Source organism: Amorphotheca resinae (genome assembly GCF_003019875.1).
Source record: "Amorphotheca resinae ATCC 22711 unplaced genomic scaffold M430scaffold_4, whole genome shotgun sequence".
Taxonomy (NCBI): domain Eukaryota; kingdom Fungi; phylum Ascomycota; class Leotiomycetes; order Helotiales; family Amorphothecaceae; genus Amorphotheca; species Amorphotheca resinae.
Genome location: NW_020194474.1, coordinates 2077283 through 2099141, shown reverse-complemented (window position 1 = coordinate 2099141; position 21859 = coordinate 2077283). Strand labels below are relative to the sequence as shown.

Sequence of the window (21859 nt, the reverse complement as noted above, 5' to 3'; positions counted from 1 at the left end):
GCTATTGTTCGCTTTTTCTTCTTCCTTCCTTCCGTCTACCTGTCAAAGTAGCCAACTGCTCCTTCCAACGTACAACCACTCGATCTTCCAAGCACACAAAAATCAAAACATCAACCCAACCATGGCAAGCCGCAATACTGTTACGCGCTTTGATCTGAGACTGAATATCGATCTCCCAGCCCATGCTCCTGCAGGTTGTCCGCATCTGATCGATATCAATGCTATCACTGAACTTGAAATACCTGATGATCTGACCTTGGTTGACGCTATTGTCACGCTTCTCTTCAAGTGGGACGCAAGATGTCTGCAGGACTTGTTGGACTTGAGCAGAGAGGATTTCTACTGCAGTCATATCACCTCGCAGCACTCTGAGTATTACGTGAAGAGAGATGGTCGGCATGTCACAGTATGTACTACTACCCCAGGCATGGGAATTTTTGGACTAAGAGGAATCACAGATTGGAATGCAAGCACCGGACAACGTCTGGCCTGACCACGAATTGCAGTACTACATTCAAGATGACGGTTGTTGGCACATGATTGGGGGCCAGAGGCTAAAGCAACAGATCACAAAAGGCCGGATATCTACTCACCCTCACAGTGTGCTGCCAGGCGCCTACAGGGGTTATGACAATGCGTTTGCCGAGCATATCATCTTGCTAGGGCTATGGGAACGCAGCCTGGGCACTACGTTTCGCTGGGAAGTGGATGGGACAAATATGATGGTGGAAGCCGGCTTCTGTGCTGGAGGACAGAGAGATGGATTTGACGAGCCGAGTGAAGGCTCTCTCTCCTCATCACTTGTTGATCTGGAGACACTCCTATCCGACATTATTGGAAACGACGCCCCTACTGATGTGGAAGATGCAGACACAAGCGAAGGCACTTTTGATCTGCTCTCTCCCTCCCCTGAACCAGCAGAGCATATGACATCTTCTCAATCTCGCCCAGATAGATCCATCATGTCTCCAACTCCACCCACCAGCCCCCCAAATGCCAAGAAACGAGTCCTCGTGGACGATGACGATGACGACGATGACTGCCCGCTGGTCCCGAGTTCACATCTACAAAAAGTAAACCGCGCGAAGAAAATAAAGAAGACGGAGGACCAGAGGGCTCGACACCGCAGGCGAAAGAAGCCATACTGAAGTCCTCTGATATCGGGCCACGAAGCTGGATCCTCGAATTGAAGAGATGAAGGTTGAGAAAATGGATGAGAAGGTGGTGATGCTGCAAGCATAATTCGAGCAGATTTCGAACACCACGAAGCTCCGGGATTTATGGAACGAGGGGAAGGAAAGGACTGAACATGGATCCCAGATACATTTCGGCGTAGTTTTTAAAACGGTTCCCCTTCCGTCCCACAGTGTCTCTGCTGCAAGTCTTCTGACTAGGTTGAACTCTCTCCCTCCCTCCCTTGCTTCCTCTTGGAATCATATAATCACATGTATGTTTCCACAGGCCAGAAACACATCGAGGTACCTTAATCAAACGGCTAACCGCGAATTAGCCCTATCCGTACCGACTACGGCCAATCTAACGACCGACGAGTCGCCCCCATACCTACCTTACCTACACACTGATCAAATCGAGCGCTTCGTGGCCAAGTTTCGCATACAATGTCCACGGAATTACATGGGACATAAGTCCTTTCACTGTCGCTATTACTATTGAATATCGCTATCAGCCTGTCAATATCAATATTGCTGACACTACTACTGTCGTTGTCACTATTTACTGTCGTTGTCACTGTTACTGTCGCTGTCACTGTTACTGTTACTGTCACTAGGTACCTAACCCTGCGTTTACTCAAACAACCTCATCAGTCCTTTCCTCCCCTTTCATATACTACATGGCAGCATCCATTCTTTCATCTTCTGTTCCTAACTCCTCTACCTTTCCCTGAAGTCACTATGGACATCTTACTCTAGTTCACCTGTCTCCTATTCCCGTGCTTCACGGCCATTACCTAATCCCAATCTACAGAGACGGCGTGCGGGCCTTGCTATCGTTCGCAATATGTCGTCGGGTTCATCGCTAGTGGTTCCAGCGAGAGTGGGACAGAAGAGAAAAAATATCAGTCATGAGATGGACATGCTATAGGCAGATGAGAATAGCAATTACCAAATACGAGAATTCACCAGAGAAGAGGAGGCCGAGTTCGCGTTGTTAGAGGGTCTCACGAACCAAGCAGCAGAGCACTGGATAGGTTTGTCGTCAACCTATTATATTCATGCTTCACGACCAAGCTAACATCTATACAGGTGCGGCCCGAACCCTGTCCCGTCAGGACCAGTTCCTGTACGAGTTCGATGATCTTCAGGTATCACTGTACTAGCCGATATCTCCCGTTGACAAATCCCCGAGACGAGACATACAACAATATATTATTCAACCAGGACCAAGATATCCTTACGAAAGACATCATATTTGCAATCTAGCAATGGATGTACAGGGCCAGAACTCGGCACCACAAAGTCACAAGACCAAAGATCGAGGGGGCCTCAAGCCGAAGGACAGTGCTTATGCAATGGAGTATACAAAAGAGGAGCGTCAGTGATATTCTTTTTTACCGTAGGATGAGAGTAGACATCACCAAGGGCGTTCACTTGGCTGCGAAGCAGATATGGGAAGGGAAGTTCGACAATAAGCGTATCGCAACTAAAGTCTTCTTCGGTCGCCACGAGTTGAGACATTTGCTTGACTGGGAGTCTATCCACGCAATTATTATCAATATTACATAGGACGTAAGCCCTTTACTGTCGCTGTCACTATCACTGTCGTTGTCGTTGTCACTATCACTGTCGTTGTCACTATTCACTGTCGCTATAACCTAAGGTATTGGCTGTGTAGCGGCAAACATGTACGTTAAACAATTAGATACCTTACCTACCTATCTGGTCTTCGGGGAGTATTTCAGGCAGCGCCTCGAGATCAGCGTTGGTTCAACTTGGCCATTCCCCTTTGTTTCTAGCACCCACTCCATCATCTGGTAGATTTCCTCGAAATTCGTCGGGCCAGGTCGAGGTACCTACCGGAGCGACGCGGAGGCATGGTGGCGCGGCAGGGAAAGTAAGATCAGTTGGTTGAAAAGAAATGGTAAGAGGCGGGCGAAGGTACGCTCTTTCTGGCCATCCAAAGATGGGCGCGAGGTAGGTAGGCATGGTAGGTATGTTAAACTTTCAGGGGGGTCAGGCATCCTTCTCGCTTCAGAACAACCTCGCTTCCACAACCACGCGGGAAAAAAAGAGAAAACGAGAATGAAAATGAATGCATTCCATCCCAACAACATCCAAGGGGATATAAAAAAAGTCCAAAAAGAATAGGATAATGCGTTCGCCGGGAATCGAACCCGGGGCCCATCGACGATTGGATTCGAAGATTCCATTGGCAACGATGGATTTTACCACTAAACCACAAACGCTTGTAATGTAATACGGTGTATACCTCGCTTCCTGCACATCAGTATAAGAACCTCTAGGAATCAAAGCTTAGAAAAATAAGAAGTCAAATTGTAGTAGCCTATCAAAATGAAATGGAAATTGGTATAATTTCTAGAATTTGAGGCGTTGGATCACTCCATCATACTGTCACAAGGCGGAGGGCGGGCAAAAAGGGGGTTGCAGAAGTGAAGCCGAAGATCCCCCACAAACGAAATCCAAAAACATCGCCGCTTTACCTCGAATAGCTATCGCCGCTTTATGAACCTATATTCACCGCCTTCGCTTCCTCGATATGGCTGAGGACAATGGCTTACCCTCATAGACACGGAAAGTTGATGATGGGCCAAAGCTAGGGATTTTCACCATCGCACCCAAACAACATCCCACGAGACACCTCTCTGGTAAAACCACATCAATACAGGAAACCAGTCCGAGGGCCGAAACCAGGAGTTTCCCCATCGCTCTAGGAGCGAAACTCTATGTCCCCCAAGGTCCCTCTCTACTGAAGACAAGCGGAGCAAGAGAACGAACTGAAGGCTCAAGATGGTGGGCAAGAAGTCTGGAAAGGCGCTCTTGCGCGAGGAGGGTACGTATCTGCCTTGTTGAGGTCAAGTTATATACTAACCAGCTGTTCCTGCGTAGGTCTGGAGCGCACTGATAATGGGATGAAGCAATCGAGCTGGCCGGAGGTTGCCATGATCAACCAGAAGAACTACTACACGTACGTCTTCATTTTCTTATTTGCGTGTAGCTCTGCTGGATATACGCGTCCGACAAGGCATCTCAAGCATTGAGGCCAATTGCGCTCGTTCTATATGCGAACAAGCTGACGTTCATTGTGAAGGGAGTACATGAAGCGCGATGAACAAATCCTACCTTTCCGACTCCAGAATGAGGCAAATCGAGACAAGATGATCCGGCATGCGAAGGATAGAGACCGGGCTCTTGCGCGCACGGGAACCACCGAAGTCCCAACACCGACGAATATCGAGGGTGAGCCGGAAGAGGAAGACGCAGGCGCAAACTATGGGTTCGACGCATCCAAGACCATTGTCATTCATCCCGGGAGCCAGAATCTGCGAATTGGCTTTGCAAATGATGCTCTGCCCAAATCTATACCTATGTGTATTGGGGTGAAGTGGTCGGAGACGGAATCGCAGGAATATGAGCCTCGGCCAAAACGCCAGAAGGTTGACTGCGCGCCAGAGCAGCAGTTTGGAGAGGAGTTCTCAAAAAAGTTTACGAAGATGTCTAATGACCTAAAGATTGACATGCGGGCCAACAAGCGGAAGGTCCTGCCGAATTCAAAGGAGTTGGTGGTCAGCTACAACAGACGTACACCACCTGAGGTGATTCCCGAACACAATGACCCTCTACGAATCGAGTGGACGGATGTGAGTAAGGATGATCCAAAAGATGTGTCGACGTTCTATACAGGTGCAGAAGCACAACGCATTCCGGATGATTCCAAACCCGCATATAAGCTCTTCTGGCCGATACAACATGGTTGGTTCCACGAAAACGAATATATGTCTCGTGACCATCTGTTTGACGATTTCGATGCCATCCTCGAGAAAGCTCTGAGGAAAGACCTGGGCTTGACGAGTAGCGTTGATTGGGAGCAATATAGTTGCGTCTTCGTCATCCCGGACTTGTATGATAAACGATACGTCGAACAAGCCCTTGAGATGTGCTTGAAAAGTTTCCAGTTCAAACAGGTGGCGTTCATCCAGGAGAGCTTAGCTGCAACGTATGGTGCTGGTTATACCAGTGCTTGTATTGTCGATATCGGTGCTCAAAAGACGTCGATATGTTGTGTTGAAGACGGCATGTGCATTGAGGATTCTCGGATTAACCTCAAGTACGGTGGTTACGACGTCACGGAAACATTCCTCAAGATGATGCTCTACGATCACTTCCCATACGCAGACATCAATCTCAAGCGGCGCTATGATTTCCTCCTTGCGGAAGAACTCAAGATCAGCTTCTGTACAATGAACCAAGCCGACATTTCTGTCCAGCTCTACAACTTCCATCTCCGTGCCCCAAACACACCTACCCACAAATACCAGTTCAAGACTTACGACGAAGTCATCCTCGCGCCAATGGGCTTCTTCGATCCTTCAATCTTTGATAATAGCGATAAGCTCCAGGGACGCCGGAAGCTCATAGACCGTTCATACAACGCCTATGACCCCGATATGCCGGACGATCCAGCCTCCGCTGCTCAGCTTGCCATCCTCACCAGCATCAAGCCCAGTCTTGCTAACATCTCCAACAGCCTCCCCACGAACGGCGTAATCACGAACGGCAACGCAGAAGTGGCCACGCCCCAGAAGGAAAAAACCAACCCTCTGAATCTCCTCTCCCGCATGGACAGCGAAGCAAACGGCACCTCACACGTCACCTCCGCAGCTGGGTCTCCCGCCCCAGAAGGAACTAGCACGCCCGTCCCCTCGGGCCCCTTCGTCTTCGGCGCCAACGGCACCAACGGCGGCTCCCCAGGACCCAACGGCTCGGCCTTCCCTCCGGGCAACAGCTCGCACCACAGCGGCACGCCGGCGCCCCCAGCGGGGATCTTCGTGGACGCGCTCGCGCGCACGCAGAAAGACATGGCAGCGGAGCGCGACTCGGTGCTCCCGATCGCGCCGCTCGACACGGCGCTCATCACGTCCATCACGCACGCGGCCAAAGGCGACGAGAAGAAACTGCGCGACTTCTTCGGCGGCATCATGGTCATCGGCGGCGGGGCCAAAACGCCCGGCTTCGGCCCCTTCCTGGAAGAGCGGCTGAAAGCCAAACGCCCGGATCTCGCGGATAAGATCTTGGTGGGCACGAGCCCGCGCGAGATGGATGGGCAGGTGGTGGTCTGGAAGGGAGCGAGTGTGTTTGCGCGCATGACGATGCATGAGTCCTGGGTGGGGCAGGCCGAGTATGAAAGGTTGGGCAGTAGAGTACTGTATCATAAGGCGCTTTGGCAGTACTGACCTCTCGAGTCGGCGAAAAGATCATCAGGAAGGAAGGAGGTGGAGGGCGAAAATCTGGGCGGGCGTTCCGTTTATCCTATTCTATTCTATTCTACTCTACTATATATTGAAGGAAGAAAGTAGATGATGATTGGCTCTTTTTTTTCTTTCTCTTTTTTCTAAAAATTCAATTTATGGGTTTGTTATGTTATAGGTATGTATGTATGCATTGCGTTATAGGAGGTTAGGAAGGTTAGGTTAAGGTAGGTAAGGTAGGCATATATGAACGTCAGGACAAAAGTTCAGCTGCTAGCTCGTTGCATAGCACAATATAGCATAGCATAGCATAGAAAAAAAATGGATCCATGGCTTGATTCGATTTAATCTGGTTTGATTTGATATTCTCTGTGTATACATACATAGGTTCTTGACTTTAAGGTACCTTACCTACATCCTCGAAAGTGGTTGAAGTTTGAACAGGCTTGAATGATTTCTGCTCTTGAGTCTCTGGGAAGGAAGGGGGGGGGGGGGGGTGACTTGATTAGAGCGAGATATATAGGGCCTTCTTAATACCTTCATTCATCATTCAAGGCTTGATAGTTTTCAAAGAGATAGGTATAGATAGGTATTTAAAAGAAAATTGGGAGGATGGGTCAGGAATCTTGGGTGACAAGTCGAGTCTCTCGCAGCATTCGCTTATTTGATATTTACCCCTAAGTTGAACCCCGCTCGATGATCGGCTGGCTGGCTGGCTGAGCGCTACAGTAGGTACATTAAGAAGAGAGACATGTATGTATGGTTGCGCTCGCTTCCAAGCACAATAGGTGATACTATCGAGTCCCAGGGAATTTAAAGATTGCCTCTGAAGTTGAAAGAAAAATCACCATCCGAATGTCTCTGTATGCAATGCTACTTCTTGTACCTCCCCCCTAAGGACCTTTTTCTGACATGTCGCGACGGCATTACTGAGATCTTGATTCATTCCTTTAGGTCCACAGCCTATGACAATTAGTTTTGGAGAAAATATGAGGAAGGAGAGTGGACTGGACTTACCAACGACGCAGATTCTTTCATGTTCCAACGCGGCGGGTATTAATTGCCTCAGGACGGGTCTTCCAAAAAGACCCGGGCCAAGCACGTCGTTCTTCTCATGAACCTCAACCTGTTTCCCATCATCTGGTAGCTGAGGAACCGCTTTCTCGGCATCCGGGGTATGCGTGCTCGAGGACTCGCTCGTCGAGTTCTCGGACGTGACGTAGTAATCGATCGTCACTGTGCCCGCGGGGGCTGTGGTCAAGGCTTCGTGAAGCTGGTCCCGAACCCAAGCTAGTGCGTGTTTGTGCTTCACGGCCCAGATCAGCTTGATTTGCCGGATCACGGTCCGCTCGCGGCCGATCTTGCGGCTGAGATCGGTGAGCAGGGGGAGGACGGCGGTGATGCCGCTTCCGCCGGCTACGAGAATCATCTGCTCGTATCGGTATTCGAATTGGCAATGGTGACCGCCGTAGGGTCCTTCGATGAGGACTGGACGGGTGCGTGGGGATGCATCCTGTTGGGCGATCTTCATCAGGCGCTTTGTGATCCCCTTTTGAGGCTTGATGAGGAACAGGATCGGCTTTCGGGTCGTTCTTCCTTTTCTGTCCGTCACGTATGTCTCGTCGCAAGCGCTTGCGATTGTGAAAGGATGGTTATCTACAGGCGAGATTGTGGGGAATCGGAGAAAGACGTGTTGTCCAGGTTTCCACTTGGCGAACGCCTCAAATGCCGGAATCGTGATCTTGAGGATTTCACCGTCGATATCTTCCAGCGTGGCTTCAGCTCCCTTGAAGCCTGGGGTTTTGAGCTTGACCAGGAGACGGCCGCAGAGAGAGAAGAGCCAGACGGCAAGCGTGGCCCAGAGATAATCCCAGGAATCGAGGGCCATGCCGGCGTGCCAGAACATGAGGCCGAGATAGACAATAGCTGCCCCGATGTGAGAGTGCACGAAGATTTCATAGAAGCGATGGCGGAACCATGGGATACTGAAAGTGCAGAGGAAGACGAGCATGGCGAAAGGTGGGACGCCGGTATACTAGAAAGCGTGAGTAGTTAGTGATTCGAGAATTGGGTATTGCTTACTTCGTCTGCACCAGGTGAATAGAATTGCTTACGCAAGGCAGCGGCGCCTCCCTCCTTCAACGGTTGCACAATGAAGGGGACAGTGTGAACGATACTCAGAGCAAGGCATATGTACGACACATATCGATGGAGCACGTTAAGTTTCTCGTGACTGATGCCCGTCATAAGAGTGACTATATTGTACTTTCCACTCAGAGCAACGATGATCGGTGTCAGTGCAACGGCCATTAAGCCCGTCCTGACTCCCAGTGGTGGAGAACCGAAGCCTCGAAACATCCGATAATATGGCCTCTGCGCAAAAGTCATAATCGTAGCAAACAGGGAGGCCAGCAGAATGAAGGCGGCCACACCGAGCGACATCCCAATCCCGATCCTCCTGTAGGTCAGCGATCTGACAAGCGCGGTGAACTTCTGCACGATGGTCGTCTTCGGCTCGGGATACAAGACATAACCCGAGCCCAGCTTCTGGGAATAGAACCATAAGCCGAAAAGGAAGAGGAAGATGCAGTAATAGTAGGTCGTCCATTTTCCGTACTCGAACTGCGAGGCCCAGGAGATCTCGGTTTGCGACTGGTTATGGCCGGCGGCGTAGGCAAGGCAGCTGGAGTTCCTGCAGCGAGGGTCGCTGAGCGGGAGATACGTGATGTTGACGCTTCCGGAAGAGGACATCGGCATGGCGGCGCTGGTAGCAGTGCTCATCCCCATGGACATGGTTGAGGACGGCATCGACATGGCCATCATGGACGTCATGGAGGACGACATATGCATGGCCATCGTCGAGGACGACATATCCATTGACATGTCCATTTTGGTACGATGGGATAGCACGAAAGCCGCAGCCGCGTGGGACGAGAAGTGATGGCGGAGAGCGGCGATGACATGCTTTTGAAGATTTATTGCCTATTCTTATGTTAAAGCACCCGAGAAGTCAATGCTTGGTGGTGTGGGGCGGAGGGGTTGGCATGTCTTGGCGCGGGATCAATTCAACTCAATCTTGCGCACCCGCAGACAACCCAGTCGTGGAGATCACGTGTGACCCCTATGTCTGATATAAAGGCTCAAAGGGTCGCTTTCTGCCTCATATTAACTCTCTCTCTCCTGTACTTGGCAGACTGGACGCTGGCACGTTGCGGATTCCTTCATCTCGTTACCTCTGAAAAAGCATTAAGAAAACAGCCACAACTCCTTGCAAACATGGCCTCACCAACAACATACACACTCCCTCCTCTTCCCTATGCATACGATGTACGTCTCCTCGTCTTCCCGTGGCTGGACTGACTGACCTTCCATCAGGCGTTGGAGCCCGCAATCAGCGCGCAGATTATGACCCTGCACCACACCAAGCACCATCAAACCTACATCAACAACCTCAACGCCGCCCTCGTATCACAAGCTACTGCTACATCCAAGAATGATATTGTGGCCCAGCTGCACCTTCAAAACGCCATCAACTTCTCAGCGGGCGGGCACATCAACCACACCCTGTTCTGGGAGAACCTGACGCCGGCATCCTCGCCGTCGGCCCAGCCGTCGTCAGCACCAAAACTGGTCGCTGCCATCTCCGCCCGCTGGGGCTCTCTGGAGAAGTTCCAAGAGAAGTTCAACGCTGTGCTCCTGGGCCTGAAGGGTAGCGGATGGGGCTGGCTTGTTCAGGACACGGAGAGCAGCGCCCTTGAAATCATCACCAGCAAGGACCAGGACATCGTGCCCGCAGGAAAGAAACCCCTCCTGGGCATTGACATGTGGGAGCATGCGTACTACTTGCAGTATCTGAATGACAAGGGAAGCTATGCTAAGGGGATCTGGCAAGTGGTTAACTGGAAGAAGGTGGAGGAACGGTTTCTGAGTGGTGTTGATGGGGTGTTTGGCAGTCTGGCGGGGTTGAGGAGCAGCATTTGAGAGGGGCACCTTGATAGCTAGCAGCTAGCACCTTGATAGCCACCTTGCAGTGTAGTGGAGGGGAAGAATGATGATTATGAATTTATGATATCAACAAATGTGACGCTGAGAACCTTGCAGCGGTAACAGGGTAGGATAACGAATGGATAGATGGCTAATAATAAGTGGATGAATGCCCTTGCGTCAAGATGCTCAAAGCACCGCAAACTTGCTCACTTGCTCATGACGCCTTGGCGCGTGACAGGCAGAAGACAACGCTTGTTGACGATATCCAGACGAATGATTGCAAATACTACTGCGACATAATTCCACTTACATATCAATATCAGCGTCAGGATGTGAAGTTGAAGGTAGGTAGATCGGGAAGAGAAAAGGGGTCGTGGATCGAATCCGGCTTTCGATTGGTGTCGCTTGGCCTATCGTACCGGATATAGGATGATCCGCATCCGGCGTACCTATCGTTGTGGCGGAAGTGGAAATGGACTTCTGGGGACGGCAGAATACGTATTCCAATTTCCTGGCTGTTGTTGTAGATGGCGGTAGATAGACAGTTCTATTTCCTCTCTTCCCTCTCTTCAAGCGATCCGAATAATCAAGCAATGCGAAAAAATCCCCCCTGTCGCTGTATCAAGAAATATCCTGTGTTCTGGGGATCTGGTTTGAGGTTTCCTCTGCCCACAGCGTAGCTCATAGGTCCATGGAAGGCCTTTCTTCCCAATCAAGAGGGCAATGTGGCCGAGCGGTTATGGCGCCAGTTTCAGGCCTTCACCTGAAATTCATATCTACTGGTTCGAAAGAGCATGGGTTCGAATCCCATCATTGTCAACATTTCTTTTTGCTTTTTTTTGGTACTGGTTGCGCCGTTTTTCTTTTTTACCCCGCGTGGCATGCAACGAATCTGCAGCTTGTTTCTGTATCCGCGCGCTACGGTTTGAACGTCTATGCGCGAATCAATTTTGTTTTACTTATTTTTGGACCTTTATTTTTTGCAGCTCGGATCTTTTGAAGATCTATTTCAGGATGATATATATGCATGAAGAGAAATAGGTAGTGTCTCTACCAACTTGGTCATCATCTCACATCCCAAATTACTTGACCTACTAATCACTCACCCAGCTCCCCACATAAGACCCTCTTTCCATCCTATTGATTAATCTCTCCCAATATCCCATTCCAATCAAAAAGTCACCATCTCTCCATACTGGTGTATCGGTAACATTTCCGCCTCTCATGTGTTCTCACAGATTGTCCGCGGTAGCGCAGGGTTCGACTCCCTGGTATGGAATCGTGGTTCTTTCATTCCTTTTGCCTTTTTTCTTTTTGCCCCTCTTCACCTCTCCTTTTTTCTTTCCATAGAGGCGGCGGCATGACTGACCAATTGATTTTGGAGAAAGGGATACAACAACAACAGGACCTGTAAAGAGTCCATACTGGTGTATCGGTAACATTTCCGCCTCTCATGTTTCAAACACGATTGTGCGCGGTAGCGCAGGGTTCGACTCCCTGGTATGGAAACTTGGATTCTTTCTAATCCATGCATTTATTTTTGCTTTTTTCCCTGCTTCAAGTACCCCGGATCCCTCGTCTATCTGTCATTTTTGCCTATGTCCGCTCTTCTCATTCTCTTTTTCCCAAGCAGCAAAGAAAGCAACAACACGAGTTCACTTTACAGAAAAGTAGATATCAAATCGGATCCATAAGGAGTCCATACTGGTGTATCGGTAACATTTCCGCCTCTCATTCATAGCTTTGTGAAAAGTGCGCGGTAGCGCAGGGTTCGACTCCCTGGTATGGAATCTTGAATTCTATCTTTTTGCCCCCCTCAGCAGGGTCATCTGGAGGCTGCTGATCGAGTACGATCTAGTTATTGCTTTTTTGCTATGCATTAAAAAGACATCAGGATCTACGTGGCTGTCTTTGTCTGTACAAACCAATCTCCTGCCGTAACCTTTTTCTCTTTTGCATTTTCGTATCAAGAGCGCGGAGGAGGTCTAAGGACTAGTTATCAAGTACGATATAGTTATTCTCTTTCTTTTACGTATTATCTAAAATTGGAACTGTTTTGTTATACATCGTGAACGCCCCCCCTCCCCCCCCCTTCCCACGACTATATAAACTCCCTCCCCTCCCGCTCCCCTCTCTCCTCTCTTCTTCTTCTAACAAAACAAACACAGTAGTACGACCAGTGGCACTGTGGCACTAGTAATTTCCACGCTGCCCGCCCGCCTCGTATAAAAAGTCAACACAGCTCTAATCAAAGGCACCTTGCTCTGACAGCCCGCAGCAGGTTTGGATAGCAAGAGGGTGTCGATTCTCGATATTGTAATCGTTAAATGAGTGAATAATTGATTTATTGTTACGAACAAGAATTATCATTGCGAATCTTCTTTTGAACACAAAAAACAACGACGACGATTTATATATGTTGTGAATATTTGGATTCACAATGATAATAAATATCATAACGATAATCCGCCCTACCTAATTCACGCAAAGAAAAAAACATCTATCCAGCTGTACAAAAATCCCGATACCTTAGTGTTGTGCGAATAGCCACAGACAGACAGACAGGGTAAAAAAGAAGCCAGCAGACAGGGTATTGTCTCCTGAACAACAGGTTCGGTGTCTATTGTAACAAAAGAAAAAGAGGACCGTAGGGTGAGGAAGAGATGTTTTTATACTACAGGGAGGGAGGGGACCTCGCGTACCTTAGGTAAATAAATTACTGTGAATCATCTAGTCACTTACCTACTTTACCTACTTTCAAATTCCAAGTAATTTATATAAGTGCCAAAAAGAAAAATAGAATGAATATAAAGAAAATGACAGTAAAGAGGGGGGAGAGGGTGTTGTAGACAAGGGAGGAACAATTCGAAAAAAAAAAGTATTCCATACCAGGGAGTCGAACCCTGCGCTACCGCGCACAATCGTGTTTAATAATAGAACATGAGAGGCGGAAATGTTACCGATACACCAGTATGGAATTTATCTGATCTCCAACCTCTTACTGTGTAACATCAAAGACCCATACCTACCTACCTAGTGAACCTACCTATCTTCATCGTCTTCATGATCTCCATCCAATCCTCGAATTTTCTTTTGGCATAGTAGATAGATCGATAGGTAAGCTGCTATTTTGTTTTATACCTAAGCAAGCAAGCTCGGGTATTTTATCAATGTTCTAGGTTCTAGGTGGGTGATGATCAAACAGGTACAGACTACATACATACATACATGCAGAGCTGTGGCGTAAGGTAGGAGGGAGTGAGTTCTTTGGTTACCTTACTTTTTTTTCTATGGATGGTAAGGTAAGGTAAGGTAAGGTAAGGTAAGGTAAGGTACTTCGTGATTTGATGATGGATGTCTGGGGAGAGGATTGGATTGTTTGTTCGGAGTGTATTATTGTAGCTAAGGTAAGGTAGGTAGATGGGTAGGAGGGGAGGGGAGGGGAGGAGGTAGAGAGAGAGAGGGAGAGAGAGAGGGTTGTTGAGGTAATGCAGGAATAGGATGAGTGAGAATGAATGATTATTTATATTTTATATAGATATAGTAAGTGACCTCGTGCTGTACTCTAACTACCTACCTAACTAAGATTCTATAGAGAGTAAACAAATTACAATTAAACAAATCTTCCCTTCCTCACCTGTTTGTATGTATGAATGTAAGACATCTAACAATAAAGAAAGAAATCATATCTCGTTTCGTTTCATTTCGTTTCATTCTGTTCTGTTATGTCTCAATTGTGTCTCATGAATGGATCACTTGGCTGTTTCTAGAAGCCGGTGAGGTGAAAGAAAGAAAGAATAGAGGATTCGCATCCTGTCTGTCTTAAGAGAGTTCTTCTTCTTGTCTTGCATGCTTAGGTGACATGACATGACATGACATGGTATGGGTTATTATGTTATGTTGTGTCTTGGAGGAGGAATAAGGGAGTTGAATTCCATGTTCCCAAGGTACTTACCTAGGTAGCTACCTTACTTGACCATCAAGTAGACTCGCGCATACTTGCATGCATGCATGCGTATCGATCCTACTGATGTGCGTGCAGAAGAAGGCGTGATGAAGGTTCTTCTGCTCTAGATCAGCGAGTAGATAAGGTAGCAACCGTACTGTATGTAGCTATTATTAACCTCATCCATCACCACCCACCAAGAGAATCGGAAATCGAAAAAAGAAGCATCTCCAGCTGCCGCTTCATGGCGTGCAGGTTGCAGCACACTTAGCTTCCCTTACCTTATCGTGCAGAGGTTCATAGGTAGGTAGGTACCGTCCCGGGCCTTGAAAGAGCAGCACGGGCCCGGTTTCAGGACTCGAGAGCGCAAGGGAGATCCTTCGGCTGGTTGGTAGGTGCTGGAGATGCATAGAAGGTGTGCGACGGGCGGTAGGAGAGGGCGGGAAGGCTTTATTTTTGGGGACGCTACAGATGTAGATATGTGGTACTGCGCAGTAGCAATAGCAGTAGTGGTGGTGACGGTGATGGTTTGGGGAGACCACGAGGACGAGGACGGCAGAGAGCGAGCGAAGGATCGCGCGCGGGGTCCGGCAAGAACTAAAAAGCTCGAGCTAGAGAATTAAGCAAAACGCCGTGATTGCCGCGAGGCCTCTGCGAGGGGATGCTTCGGGAGGATGAAGCGTGACATGACAGAGAGCCGGAGCTGGGAGGTGATCCTAGCATCGTCCCATTCGAGTATTGGGGGAGCGGATCACGATGCGGGAGTAATGATTCCGGAAGGTCGTTAGGGAGCTTTGGTAAGGCAATGCAGGAACGGCGATGAGAACTTAATCTTGCGACATGGACGTGGACGTGGGTATGGGTATGGTGGTATGGTACATGGGGGTGGACGGGGATTCTGGTGATGGTGGTGATATGCGAGGGGGGAGAGGAGAGAGAAAGCAGGGCCGAGAGGCGAGAGAGGAACAGAAAGAACCGTGGTTATGAGTAAGAACACGACTTGATCCGTATGGCCTTGAGTCCACTTAATTGGAAGTTCTGGATTATCCACCTCATCGCTTTACGTTGACTGACGTTCATCAGGCCATCTAGACGCTCTCTTGTCTCCATCTCGCCAGGAAGAAAGGGAACAAAAAGAAGCGGCCCGCGCAGGAAAAAGCCGATTCAACAACGGGCACCACGGCAGACAGACGTGCAATGGCCCGAAATAACCCTGAAAAGACCGCTGAAGCCAGAACCCACCCTGACACAGCCCCTGGCGTTGCGAAACACGCGCCAGGCAGTCAGCAACAGCAGCAGCATCTCAAACACGAGCGGGCCAGGGACAAGACTGGAGACTGGAGTTCTTATGACTAGCATTATTGCTATTATTAACTCCTGAGATTCTGCAGTTATTCTGGGTCTGGCCCGACGGGGCTCCTTCTCACTGGGCACCCGTCTCCAGCGTTCCCGCCGCACGACGATTCGTGGTGGGTGTGGCCAATCAGGCGGGCACGGCGGGTTGTGTTTCTGGGCCGCACAGCTCAGAGGTGCCAGAGACGGTACGAGGGGACATCGGTTGGGCTGGCGGGCGGGATGGGGGGATGATCCATCTGCGATGCGATGTAGTGGAGGGGAGGTGGTGGACAGATAGACGGGAGAGGGACTGCACAGTGTAGAGGGGAAAGAATAGCAGATGCTACATACAACTTACAAGACAGAGACAAGAGACAGAGATGAATATCCTCTTTACTCGGCTGGAGAAGCAGAAGTCAGCGAGGCCCATCAATGATCACTGCCCCAACGGTCCTAGCGCGGTGGATGACTGCGGGTCTAGCCCGAGCCGGTTAATGCTCACCGGGCCCTGGACCAGCGCTCTCTTCTTGTTCCTTTTGGTCTTTGGTTCTTTGCTTCTCTGCCCCTGGAGAGGCTGGGAGAGCGGTACAGCAGACCACGACTGATGGCTGGATGGATGGATGGATGTTGCATTGGCTTTTGATGTTGTTATTGTTGTTGTTATTATTCTTATTCTTCTTCTTCCTCTCCCTCTTTTTCTTGTCCTCTGCTTATTCTCCCCTTCCAGCCGAATATCCCCGGTGGCTCTGCTCTGCCCTGCTCTACTCACCCTGCTCTGCCCTGGCCTGCCCTGCCCACGGTCGGTCCCATCGACTCTCTCCACCAACCACCGTCCCGCTCCACCTCGCTTGACTCCTCCATCCCTCCCATCCCTCCCTCCTCTCCTCCCTCCCATCCCTCTCCTCTCGCGCCCTCCTCCTCTCACTCTCCTCTCTCTCCCTCTGGATCCCTCCCTCTCCCTCTCCACCCGCCCTGCCCGCCCCAAACCCGCTAAGAGGCCCCCAATTCAAACCTTCATTAACCCCATCCATCCCCCCCCCCTCCGGCCTCCTCAGAGCTCAAACCCTTCTGAGGCCCGTCATATTGCTCGTCTCACTTCCTTCACTCTCTTGTTTCTCTCCCTCCTCTCCCTCTCTCTCTCTCTTCTCCTCTCTCTTCCTCTCTTGTCGGAGTGTCGCAGGCTCGTACCTCGAAAGCTTCATCATCCTCCCCTTTACACTCCCGACCCTTCACCCCCCCCTTTTCTAATATCCCCCCTTCGCCGTCGAGTCGGCCTTCCCTTCCGCGCGCCCCCCCCCGAGTCGAGTTCTTGCTGGCCTCGAAACTCAACTCATCTCAACTCTCGTCCTCGAACGACCTTCGTTCCACCTCTCCGCGCCTTTTCTCTCCTCTGAATCGCTTCCGGGCAGGCTCCCGCACGTTAAAACAAGAGACCCCGTTGTGGTCTGCTTTCTCTGCATTGCGAGACAGGACGACTCTCGCTTCCATCTCTCTCGCTCTCCACTTCTCACGGCCCCGACTGCTTCATCGTCGTCGACCCCTTCCGTCGCTCTTCCAGCCTGATACCGCGTCGGTCGCGTCTCTCCCCGACTCGATTGCATGGCCCACATGATGTATTCCCATCACCATGCGACCATGGCGCCGCCGCAGAAACCAGAGACTTTCATGCTGAGCAGTGAAGCCCAGCAGAGTCTGCCGCAGGATGCCCAGGTCGCCCTGCAACAGGTCGATAACTGTAGGTCCCTTTTGTCTCCCCTTCTCCCGGAAACGCCAATTGCTGACCCATCCCCCCTCCCGCAGTAAAATATTTCTTAATCTCGGCCCCCGTCGACTGGGCCCCCGATCAGTACATTCGTCGCTTCCTCCTCCCGACCGGCGAGTACGTCTCGTGTGTGTTATGGAACAATCTCTTCCACATCTCCGGCACCGACATCGTGCGATGCCTGTCCTTCCGCTTCCAAGCCTTCGGCCGCCCCGTCAAGAACTCCAAGAAGTTCGAGGAGGGCATCTTCTCCGATCTGCGAAACCTGAAGTCCGGCACCGATGCCTCGCTGGAAGAGCCCAAGAGCGGCTTCCTGGACTTCCTCTACAAGAACAACTGCATCCGGACCCAGAAGAAGCAGAAGGTCTTCTACTGGTACAGCGTGCCCCACGACCGCCTCTTTCTCGATGCCCTCGAGCGGGATCTCAAGCGGGAGAAGATGGGCCAGGAGGCCACCACCGTCGCCGTCAACGAGCCCGCCCTCTCCTTCGAGTTCGACTCGTCCCAATCGCTGTTCGAGCAGCTCACCAAGGCCCAGCAGGCCAACTCCTCTTCCTTCTCCGCGCAGCAGCCGGCTTACGCGCACCCCCAGTCCCAATCCACCTCCCCCGTCATGCGCGCCATGGATGCCATGCCCCCGCCCCAGATGATCCCCCAAACGATGTCCATGTCGGATGAGATGAACAGCATGGCCGCCTATCAGCAGATGACCATGGGCGCGCCGAGCATGGCCCAGCAGGTCGTGAAGCGCGAGACCGATTTTGGACGCGTGCAATACAACCAGAACGGGGTCCCCGTCTCGCAAGCCCACCAACGTCACTCCTCGATGCCTGCGTTTGGCCTGGAGTACTCGCCCGCGCCTTCGTTTGTCTCTTCCCACTACGAGGACTACAGCACCCGGGGCCTCTCGTTCGAGCCCATCACGCCACCCCAGCAGTCCATGGGCATGGGAACGGAGCCCGCGTACATCGCAAACGAGGAGACCGGCCTCTATACGGCCATCCCTGATCACATGGGGGCCGTCGCGCTTCCCGGGATGATGCAGCTCCCCCCGTCGAATCTGGCCGGTCCGCAATTCTCTCACGCGCCTCGAGGGTACGGATCGAGCAACGTCTTCTCCGTGATTGAGGGTTCCCCAACCTACAAGCAGCGCCGGCGTCGCTCCTCGATCCCTCCCGGGGTGGCCGCAGCGGTGGCTGCTACGGCGGCTGGACACTCCCACCCCGCCCACCGCCCCTCGGATCTGAGACGCTCCGTCTCCGTCTCGGTGGGACCTGTTGCGGAGGGTGATGAGTCCGGGGACAACTCGCCTCCAGGGCTCAGCTACAGCAACCAGATCCAGCAGATGTCACAGCATCACAAGGAACTGATCGAGCTCTCGAGACATGGAACTCCGCTCTCCACCCTGGAAGATAGCCCAGCCATGAACCCCATGAACCTACAAAACCACAGCGACTTCATCTCAGGCGAAGAGCTCTCAGGTGAAAGCCCTGTTCTCGGATCCCCTCAGCGCAGACCCATGCAAGGACCCAATGGCGTCGTGCGGAGGGCGAGGAGCGCAACCATGATGGAGCTCGGCCCGTACCCCCAAAAATCCCACTCGTGTCCGATCCCTACCTGCGGGCGTCTCTTCAAGCGTCTCGAGCATCTCAAGAGGTATGTCAGGGTCATTGGCTGGTCGTGAAGTCACTAACGAGTACCCTAGACATGTCAGAACACACACCCAAGAGAGACCATATATCTGCCCCCACTGCAACAAAGCCTTCTCCCGATCGGATAACCTCGCACAGTATGTTGCATTCCCCCCCTCTTGACGGACCTGCTAACCCGTGACCAGACATCGTCGAACACACGATCGCAGCGATGGGTCGGATGGGACGTATGGCAACTACAGCGGCGAGGAAGAGGAGTACGAAGGCGAGGACCAACTCGGATCTCTCGAGGAGGCCTCCCCAAATTCCGAGAACGGGTTCCTGCCGACAAGCTTGCCTCAAAATTTTCATAGTCTGAATACGATGACCATGAATTCCGGTATGGCTGCCCCCGATCAGTTCATCAACGCTCAGCATCTGATGCAATCGATCTAGTGGCCGCTTAAGATGCGCTCCTTTCCATGTTCGACTTCTCCTATATGTTTTTATTGGTGTGCATAGCCCCGCGTTTATCTTCACCGCGTCAGAGATGCATACCCAGCCCAAGTTTTCTTTGTCACTGGTTTCGATTCTGCTTCATGGATGTACGGGCGCGAGATCTGCTCTTGGATGATGACCGTTATGAGATGGTTCTTTGCTTTTGATATCTGCAACTTGATTTAATGGTGCATTTGCGCTGGCGGAGAAAATGCGCTGATTGCGTGTGGGTGTATGGGCTCAGGTATGGTTGGCATCTGTTACAGATCTGCTCAATGCATAAGGGCGGGCGGTGGATGCGATGCATCGTCTTGTACAATAGAATGTGGATATCCGCATGGAGGCGGATGGGATGGGGGATGGGCGAGAGGAAGGCAAAACCAGAGAATATAGATTGCGTTATACCCGTCAAGTGTCGATGTTATTATCTTGGAATGTGCTCAGGGGAGATTGTGTTCGAGGGAGGCTCAAATTAAAGTTCTTTGTTCTGAATGCCAATCCCTCTCACTACTCTACATCCGGAAATCCATCCCACTCACTCACAAGGTATTCAATATTCACTCAAAAATCACAATCACAATCACAATCACATATTCCACAAGACCATATTATTTTTTTTCGCAAAAAGCCTCCCATTTTTTTGTGATTATTTAGTGAGCTATTCTAAGTTTTTTTTTCCCCTTGGTTTTTTTCCGCTTTTCGTGTGTTTTTGGTTTTATGTTTTTTTTTTGGTGAGAAGAAAGGAAGAGATGAAGATGAAGATGAAGATGAAGAGAAAAGAAAAGAGAAAGAAATAGACCTTCCTTGTTGTTTGTTGTTTGTTGATAAATCGACGCAGGTATGTATGAAAGTTGCAAATATATGAAAATACGTCGTCTCGGTAAAAAAAATCCAGGGGCTCAGGGGGCACCACCACCAAACTCGCCCCTCCCAAACAAATCCCTCATCTCACCTCCCCAACCCCTCACATTATCATTTCTCCCTTCCTCTTCCCTCAAAGCCCACTCCACAGCCTCCTTCACACCACTCACTATCATATCCGGTTCTACATCCGGCACGCTACCCGCTTGATACACACCACTCTCCACCAATATAGATTTCCATATAACAGTGCCTGTAGGTGAGCGAAACGCATTAGCACCTGAGATATCGGAGTGCGGATTATCGCCGATCATGTATACTGTGCGGATGGGCGGTTGCTGGTTCTCTTGATCTTGAGCTTCTGCTGCTGCTGTTGTTGTGTTTGGGGGGAGGGAGAAGGAGGGGGAGGTACGGTAATAGGACAATAGAGCGCGTTCACCATACTCGTACGTTTCGCGCGTCGGTTTACCAACCGTGGTACAGCAATCGAGAAGGGACGCGCCATTCGTACACGCATTCCACATTCCGCGCAACGCAGCTGCGAACGCGCCCTGCGCGACGCGCGGCAGCGGGTAACTAGTAGCCCAAGTCAGATCGGGATTCGAGAAGTACAGCGCCGGAGGGGAGTCTTGCAAATATCCGCGATTGGGCAGCTCCGGAGTGTTGTTCAAGGGGGAGATGGTGCCTAGAATGCCGCGGTGCGAGAGTAGTAGGTCCAGCACGAGTTGCAGATCTAGACCCCAGTCGCGCGGCGATGAGAAGATGAATATAGCGCTGATTTGTAGAGGGTCGGCGGGAGAGGAGAGGGGCAGGGGTTGGGAATGAGTCGTGTGCGATGAGGAGGTTAGGTCGGCGAAGGGGTAGATGCTGGGGTAGGCCCCGTAGATGTCGGATGATGTAACGACGTGCTTGAAGCCGTACGCTCGCGCTACGTTCCTGATCTGATCTCCTACACCCCCGAGGACTAAGATCGTTTTATCAGCAAGCTCGGGGACGACAGCTCGGAATGGCGTGTGCGATTGGATGAACTGTTCCTCTTCAAGCTGCAGACCGAGACGTTGCCCGACGAGCGCGACATGGTCTGCTTCTGTTAGCCCCCCGCCGTTGGTCAGGAATATAAAGGGGATCTTGGATTCTTGCAGGAGCCGCAGGCTTTCGCTGGCCCCCGGCAGCGCCGTCTTGCTGCGGACTAAGACCCCGTCGATGTCGAAGGCGAAAGCGATGCCGGCCTTCGCGGCTCGCTGCGAGGGGCCCGCGCTCTGGATCTTGAGCTGGAGCGGTAATGACACGAGCTGCTTCGTGAGGGTATTGGCGCGCTGGATGGCGTTCGATTCAACGGCTATAGAGTCATCATCGATCGCTGTTGTCGTGGGCTTCGCACCACCATGCATCGT

At 51.0% G+C, this 21859-nt stretch overlaps 7 protein-coding genes across 7 annotated transcripts; 5 read left to right on the top strand and 2 right to left on the bottom strand.

Moving 5' to 3' along the window:
* Positions 1-3768: 3768 nt before the first annotated feature.
* Positions 3769-6779, top strand: M430DRAFT_137903 (hypothetical protein). Its single transcript, XM_024862537.1, has 3 exons — positions 3769-4029; positions 4086-4164; positions 4288-6779. Exons 1-3 carry the CDS (start codon positions 3987-3989, stop codon positions 6428-6430), a joined length of 2265 nt encoding a protein of 754 aa, XP_024722702.1. The 5' UTR covers positions 3769-3986; the 3' UTR covers positions 6431-6779.
* Positions 6780-7289: 510 nt separating this feature from the next.
* On the bottom strand, positions 7290-9392 carry M430DRAFT_57841 (hypothetical protein; the record flags this gene model as incomplete). The annotated part of the gene is made up of 3 exons (XM_024868695.1): positions 8528-9392; positions 7463-8480; positions 7290-7408 (listed from the first exon to the last, which is right to left on the bottom strand). Exons 1-3 carry the CDS (start codon positions 9332-9334, stop codon positions 7290-7292), a joined length of 1944 nt encoding a protein of 647 aa, XP_024722701.1. The 5' UTR covers positions 9335-9392.
* A 234-nt stretch (positions 9393-9626) lies between these two features.
* M430DRAFT_137899 (hypothetical protein) lies at positions 9627-10439 on the top strand. The gene is made up of 2 exons (XM_024862536.1): positions 9627-9772; positions 9821-10439. The coding sequence occupies exons 1-2, from the start codon at positions 9722-9724 to the stop codon at positions 10424-10426; spliced, it is 657 nt and encodes a 218-aa protein (XP_024722700.1). The 5' UTR covers positions 9627-9721; the 3' UTR covers positions 10427-10439.
* A 5865-nt stretch (positions 10440-16304) lies between these two features.
* Positions 16305-17210, top strand: M430DRAFT_226962 (hypothetical protein). Its single transcript, XM_024864748.1, has 2 exons — positions 16305-16369; positions 16441-17210. The coding sequence occupies exons 1-2, from the start codon at positions 16326-16328 to the stop codon at positions 17105-17107; spliced, it is 711 nt and encodes a 236-aa protein (XP_024722699.1). The 5' UTR covers positions 16305-16325; the 3' UTR covers positions 17108-17210.
* M430DRAFT_226947 (hypothetical protein) lies at positions 17211-19752 on the top strand. The gene is made up of 4 exons (XM_024864747.1): positions 17211-17448; positions 17514-19131; positions 19190-19264; positions 19313-19752. Exons 1-4 carry the CDS (start codon positions 17313-17315, stop codon positions 19560-19562), a joined length of 2079 nt encoding a protein of 692 aa, XP_024722698.1. The 5' UTR covers positions 17211-17312; the 3' UTR covers positions 19563-19752.
* M430DRAFT_226944 (hypothetical protein) lies at positions 19753-20260 on the top strand. The gene has a single exon (XM_024864746.1). It carries the CDS (start codon positions 19942-19944, stop codon positions 20248-20250), a length of 309 nt encoding a protein of 102 aa, XP_024722697.1. The 5' UTR covers positions 19753-19941; the 3' UTR covers positions 20251-20260.
* A 330-nt stretch (positions 20261-20590) lies between these two features.
* M430DRAFT_71714 (hypothetical protein) lies at positions 20591-21688 on the bottom strand (the record flags this gene model as incomplete). Its single annotated transcript, XM_024869516.1, has 2 exons — positions 20591-20829; positions 20878-21688. Coding segments are annotated over 2 exons (1050 nt in total), but the record flags the coding sequence as incomplete, so codon positions are not given.
* Between the last annotated feature and the right edge of the window lie 171 nt (positions 21689-21859).